Source organism: Triticum aestivum, chromosome 3D, assembly GCF_018294505.1.
Source record: "Triticum aestivum cultivar Chinese Spring chromosome 3D, IWGSC CS RefSeq v2.1, whole genome shotgun sequence".
Lineage (NCBI taxonomy): Eukaryota > Viridiplantae > Streptophyta > Magnoliopsida > Poales > Poaceae > Triticum > Triticum aestivum.
Genome location: NC_057802.1, coordinates 371905543 through 371912318, shown reverse-complemented (window position 1 = coordinate 371912318; position 6776 = coordinate 371905543). Strand labels below are relative to the sequence as shown.

The following is a 6776-nucleotide window of genomic DNA, read 5'->3' as shown; positions in this document are numbered from 1 at the left end:
CTTCTCTAGCTCGACAATGTGGGACTAAAGTTAGGGTGCATGCTATGAGCAGAAAAGTTGGGCGGTCGGACCTGGGCGCCCGGCCTGAACCAAAAACACAAGCAAGTTTGGGCCTTGGTAGTCTACTCAGCCCATATGAGTGGAAGTTCCCTGTCGTACGTGGAAACCTCCTATCGTATGCTCATTGATACAAAACTGAGAAGAGAGGTATGGCTTGAAGGACGACCCAACTCGTCCGACACTGAAGGTGAGCAACGAGCATGGACCAAATTGTGGAAAGTTGATGTCCCCTCAAAGGTCAGAATTTTCCTGTGGCGGCTGGCCCAAAATTCCATGCCGACTGCAGACCTCCTTCATGGCAGAAATATGTCGACAACCACGACCTGCGGACTGTGTGGGGCACAGGACTCATGGCAACACTTGCTACTACACTGCAGTGCTGCGAGGTGCGTGTGGGCTTTGCAGGATCATGATCTTGTAGAAGCGATCAACAGCTCCAATGAACCTGACGCAAAGAGATGGATATTTCGTTTGATGGAGCTGCTGTCTCCGGAGGAGTTTACCCAGGTAGTGGTAACCCTATGGGCAATCTGGTTTGCTAGACGGCAAGCTCTGCATGAACACATTTTTCAAAGCGCTTTATCAACCCATCACTTCATCGTCAAATACTTGAGGGAGCTCAACGAATGTAAGCCGAAGCAGGAGGGGAGGAATGCTGCCCCCCGCCAACCCCCATGCCGTACACGCTGGATCCCCCAACACCGGGCTTTGCAAAGATCAGAGTGGATGGAGCAGTTTCAAGAGACCAAGGAGATGGGACGGTGAGTGCTATATGTAGAAACTCAGAAGGCCTTTTTCTTGGAGCATCGGTAATAAAGTTCAGCGGAATTTCGAACCCAGCATCGCTAGAGGCGCTAGCCTGCCGTGAAGCCCTGGCAATATCATCTGATCTCCATCTTACTCAGATTGTGGTTGCATCAGATTGTCAAGGGGTAGTCCGGGTCATAGCAAACCGTACTGGTGGGGATTATGCAAGTATAGTAAAGGAAATCACAGAGACAGCAAGAGATTTCCAACATTGCTCCTTTATTTTTGAGGGGCGAGAGACTAATATCGAGGCACATAGCCTCGCTAAGCACGCTTTTGGTCTGGGCTACGGGCGCCATCTGTGGCTTTTAAACCCGCCAGACCTCGATTGTATTCCTATGAACATTATTGATCAATAAAGCAAGTGTGTTTAGACTATAAAAAGTCGACGCCTTAAGTGTCGGCTAGTATTTTCTCAAAAAAAAGTGCCGGCTAGTAGAACCAGCGCCCGCGCGCCAGCATTCTAGGCCGACCTAGTATCATCGCTACGTCGTGGCTCGTCATGGGGTCACCTACGTTCTCTCGGTCACGGTTGACCAGTTGACCAATCAATCGTTGACTTTTGGCAAACAATACAAACAATTTCAATAATTAAAAAAAGTCCATCGATTTGAAAAAAATCACGAAATAAAAAATGTCCATGAATTTTGAAAAGAAATTTTTGATTTTGCAAAAAATATCACTAATTTGGAAAAGTTCACGATGATTTTGAAAAAACACGATTTGAAAAAAGTTCATCGACTTTTGAAAAAACTTCACAAACTTGTAAAAAGTATGCGAATTTTTAAAAAGTTCATTGATTTTTCAAAAGTTCATGAATATGAAAAAAGTTCACGAATGGAAAAGGTTCACTGGTTTTAAAAAAAAGTTCATGAATTTAAAAAAAGTTCATCAGTTTTAAAAAAGAGTTCACAAATTTGAAAAAAGTTCATGGGTTTTGGTAAAAAGAAGTTTGTATAAGCTGACATGAGCCCATGGATTTGAAAAACCGTCATGCATTTGAAACTATATCACAGATTTAGGAAAAAGTTCACGGATTATAAAAGAACTTCACAAATTAAGAAAATGTTCACAATTACAGAAATGTCCCATGAATTTTTAAAAATAAAATAAAATAGAAAAGGAAAATGTCCATGAATTTACAAAAATGTCCATGAATTTTTCGGCCAAGCAAAACCGAACAAGCAAACTAACAGGAAAAGCGCTGTGTTTTTAAGCGCTATATTTGAAGAAGAAAAGAGAAGTAAACTACACACAACAAGGTGTCCTACTTCTATTTTTTGAGGGGTAGAGAGGTGTTCTACTTGGTTACCGCGATTTGTACTACGAAAAGAATGCTGGTTAGTGAAATAGCATGAACCAATCAAGGTGGTATCCCCAGCCTATCAGGGTTCAAGTCCTGGTGCTCACATTATTTCCGGATTTATTTCAGGATTCCTGGCGATGCGTTTTCAGTGGGAGGAGACGTTTCCGTCGACGACAAGACACCTACGCTGACTTCGTAAATCATCAAGATGATATGTCGGCTCAGTCTCTCGAAGGTGTTCATAGGGATAGGGTGTGCGTGTGTGTGTAAATAGGGATGAGTGTATGCGCGTATGTATGAGCACATGCGTCTGAACTGTGTTAAAAAATAAATCAAGGTGTGGAACTGCATCGGGTTCGTTTTTTTTAAGGACGTGCCTGCAGTGGGAGCTTCTCGTTGGCGCCTTTAGCACCCGATAAACGGACTGGCGCTCGTGCACGCCGCTAGAGGGTCGTGGCCCATAGCACGCTCCACCGCTGCTTTTTCGACCGCTCGAGGCGGTGCTGCTTCGCTAGGTGGTTTTGTTTGCTAAGTTTTTTTCCAATACTAGCTCATGTGAAATAAACCTGCTGTTTTTCAAAAAAAAAAGGTTTCGGTTTTCCCTATTAATATGAAAAGTTCATGAACTTGGAAAAAGTTTATCAATTTTATTGCGGGTTTGAAATTTTTTTCATCAATTAGGATAAGAAAATGTGAATTTGAACAAAGTATATGAATTTGGAAAAAGGATCATGAATTTTCAAAAAAGTTCATGAATTTAAATATTTTTCAAGAATTTGGAAAAGTTCAAAATTTGACAATATTCACGATTTAAAAAAATTCATGGATTTCGAAAAATTCCTAATTATGAAAAAAGTTCACTAATTTGAAAAAAATCATCATTTTTAAAAATGTTCATCGATTAGGAAGAAAACATTCACGAATTTGAGAAGGAGTTCACTGAACTTGTTGTTTTAGAAAACTTGGAAAAGTTTGTGGATCTGAAATATGTTCATGCATTTGAAAGAAGTTCATGCATTCGAAAAAAGGTTCACGAATTTGAAAAAAGTTCACGTGTTTTGAGAAAAGTTTGCAAATTTGAAAAACTTCACATGTTTTCAAAAAATGGTCACAGGGGAGCCAAAAAAAACTAGCCAAAAAAAAACTGAAAAAAAGAAAACCAGATTCTAAAAAATGCTGTAACATTACATTTGACGCACAACAACAACAAGAAAGAGACAAGGGAAAATAATGAACAAGAGAGTTTTTTGGAATAAGCCCCTAAATTAGCTGAACAAGGAAAATAGACAAATGTAATGTTATAGCATTTTTTAGAATCGCAGGGGAGCATTTTTGAAATAGACAAGGGAACAAGAAATAGCCCCTAAATTAGCTGAACAAGGAAAATACCACTATTCACTCTTCGTCACGCATTGGAAGAAACAACATTGGAGTAGTACATTCAAACACTCTACACATTTCAAATCCAAAACACATCACCGATAGACTAGTCTCGCAGATCCCTGCTAAAAGATTCTGCAGAATAGATTACATGCTTACAACAACAGCATAAGAAGAAGGAAACGAATGAAAATAATAGGGCCTTCAGCAGCTCACAGAACAAGAACCCTAGTCAAGCATTGTCAGTACGTCGTCGCAGGACCGCTGTTGTTTTTCCACCTTGTCCACACTAGGACTTCCAGGGTGATAATGGTGATGAGAAGGATGGCCAGGTTGAAACCATAGCCGATCTTCCACGAGTTACCCGCGCCTCCAACTTTGATCCCCAAGACAATGTTGACTGCTGCAAAGAAGAGCACAAGCCTGCCTACCCAATGGTGATACCAGTTCCAGTATTTCCGGTACTTCGAGTCTTTGTTGGGCCGTAGGAAGAACGCTAGAATCTGCAAAGTTACACATATATTCAGATCCATATATAATGCCTTCAGTTGACAAGATTTTACTGACCACATTGTCCATGACATTAGTTCTTAGAGCAGGTTATTTATTTATCACATACAGTACCTGGAGGATACCAAGCACAAGCACAAATATGCCAAGGCCTCTATGTGCTGGAACATCTGCCTGGATCTTGCCGTACAGTGATACTCCAGCCACAACGCCAGCCAAACCGAGGATGAAGCCGACGAACTGAATGCCGCCATGAAGGTAGAACCACAGAGGGTCCCAACCCCTGCAGTACCGAGCGATAATGGCACCGATAGGCAGGAGGACACCCCAAGCGAACAGGTTGAGTGCCCCATGAGTCCTTTTTAGGCCACTCGGGAAGGAGGAGCCTGAAGAGCTGCCTGCAAACAAGTGCCAAATTGTTTTCAAGAAAATAATGACTTGGTGACTGAGTCGTCACTGCACTAATGGTTAAAATGCCATCCTCAATTGATTTGTCAAAGATATGGTATCTGATTCGATCAGCACAGGTCGATCACACTGAACTGTCACAGGCAACTTTTTACAATTTATTTAGTTACAATTTGTCAGTAGCTGATTAAATTTACTGAAGCAACAGTTTCATCAAACATACAGTACATGTAATGAGATGTGCATTAATCATGCACGAGGTGAGAAAGTGAAATCTATTTATATTTCCATTCGGTAAGTTAAGTTTGCATTAGATGGTTAGCAGGCGCGAAGGAACCCAACTCACCTGTGGTGAAATCAAAGGTGATGGACGTCTTGCCCTGGTGCTCGGCTAGGCGGTCGTTGACAGGGATGGCAGAGCCGAAGGCGAAGAGCACCTGCTGCTTCTTGAGCTGCGAGTCGAAGTTGAGCTGGAAGGCGAGGTAGATCTTGGCCTGCTTGACAAGGACGGTGTGGTCGTGGCCGTTGGAGACGAGGAAGCCCCTGTCGGCGACGACCATGGAGGGCGCCTTGCCGTTGAGGGCAAACTGCTTGACGTGGGCTTGCCCCTTCTTGCCGACCCACCCGACCATGGCGCTCGAGCCCACCATGAGGCCGTCCTTGGAGAACGCCATCCCCACCCACCCGGAGCTGTACATCGCGGAGAGCACCACCCGCAGCACGTTGTCCCCGCCCTGCGCGTACTGGAGGAGACAGCGGAATCGGTTCGGTGAGAGGCAATCAAGAACGCTCCCGGTCTCCCTCAAGATCACCCGGATCTACGGCCTACTGGCTCGCGGCGGCAGTGGCACTTACCCGGAGCACGAAGTTGTTCCAGACGGGGCTGCAGGCCATCCCGGAGTAGTTGCCGACGAGCTCGGTCGGCAGCGGGTCGTTGCAGCTGCCGGTCTGCGCCGTCACCGCCGGCGCGAAGAAGGCCGACACGACGACGAGCATCGCAGCGCCGACGCCGAACGCGCGCGCCATTGCTGCTAGCCGATCCACCGACGCCGTGAAAGGCCGATCTGTATCACCTGGGAGCCAGTAACCGGACGACAAGCTGAGTTACTAGCTGGAAAGCCAAGCAAGTGCGGATTCTTTTTTGTCCATTGCCTCTTTGATGTGCTGATGGCTCTAGTGGTGGTGGGTGGCGACTGCAACTGGACGGACGCAGCTTGTGTTTGTATGCTTAAGATATTCTTCGCCGGTGAGCTGGGCCTGCAGGCAGGTGCAGCGAGCTTTTGTCTTGTGGCGAGCACTGTCACTGGATCTGGAACCAAACCGCAACACGAGGGTGGCAAAAATGCCATCCCCATGTGTGCGCATGCGCCGCTTCTCCGCCTCCTCGCCTTTTTTTAACGGGCGGCCTCGATCCATTCCCCCACGCGGTTCACGACAGAGAGCCGAGAGCGCAACGCCGTAGCCGCGATGTAAGAGATTTTCTCGTAAGAGTTTTTGCGGAATTATTGTGTATCTCGCGTTTGGTCTTGCAAACAAATGGGCTCTTATCTTATTGACTGGAAAACAACTTCGTATACGTGCAAGCACGTTCTGACCCCAACTGGCAAAGCGCTGAAACGCGTCGCTAAACCACAAAACAAGTAAATTATATAAGTACAAAAACAAGTAGACACACTGATGGTTTTCTTGAGCCTTTGTGTAGCACACGACGACGGAGCTTCGGACCATCATGTATGTTAATCTCCAGCCCGGTACTGTACACCATCCAACAAACGCTGGTTGGATCTGATATGGTGATGCCGTTGAGCAGCACCAACTGTGTGTTTTTAATACTAATATATATACACTTCGCAAGGTTAGAGCGCGATGGATGCCTTCTCTGTCGGTGTGAGCTAGGGTGAGTTGCACGGAGAGCGTTAAGAGCATCTCCAGTCGCGCCCCCAACACGTCCCTCCCCAGATGATTTTTAGCATCGATGGGCGAAAATCGACCCAATCGCGTCCTAGGAGCCCGTTTTTCGTCGGGTTGGTCAAAATTGGGGCCGGCGGACCCAGGCCGAACCCGGCGCGCTGGGGGGCGCCTGAGAGCGCCGAGGCGAGCGATTTTGGCGCGAACTCACTGCGGGCCCGCCGAGTCAGCGAGATGCCGCTTCGTCGTCCTCATCGCCTCGCTTCCCGCGGGAATCAATGCCAAGGCTGCGGCGCTGCCGCGCCGGTCAGCCTCCATTGATGCCTCATGGGCGGCGCAGTGCAGGCGCCACCGACGCGCGTCCCACCCTCTCCCGCCACGCGTCGCCCGGCATGCA

The 6776-nt window shown here is 46.5% G+C and overlaps 1 protein-coding gene across 1 annotated transcript; it reads right to left on the bottom strand.

Annotated features, from left to right (window-relative positions):
• Positions 1-3541: 3541 nt before the first annotated feature.
• On the bottom strand, positions 3542-5759 carry LOC123078971 (cytochrome b561 and DOMON domain-containing protein At3g61750). Its single transcript, XM_044501635.1, has 4 exons — positions 5327-5759; positions 4818-5214; positions 4178-4461; positions 3542-4056 (listed from the first exon to the last, which is right to left on the bottom strand). Exons 1-4 carry the CDS (start codon positions 5495-5497, stop codon positions 3796-3798), a joined length of 1113 nt encoding a protein of 370 aa, XP_044357570.1. The 5' UTR covers positions 5498-5759; the 3' UTR covers positions 3542-3795.
• Between the last annotated feature and the right edge of the window lie 1017 nt (positions 5760-6776).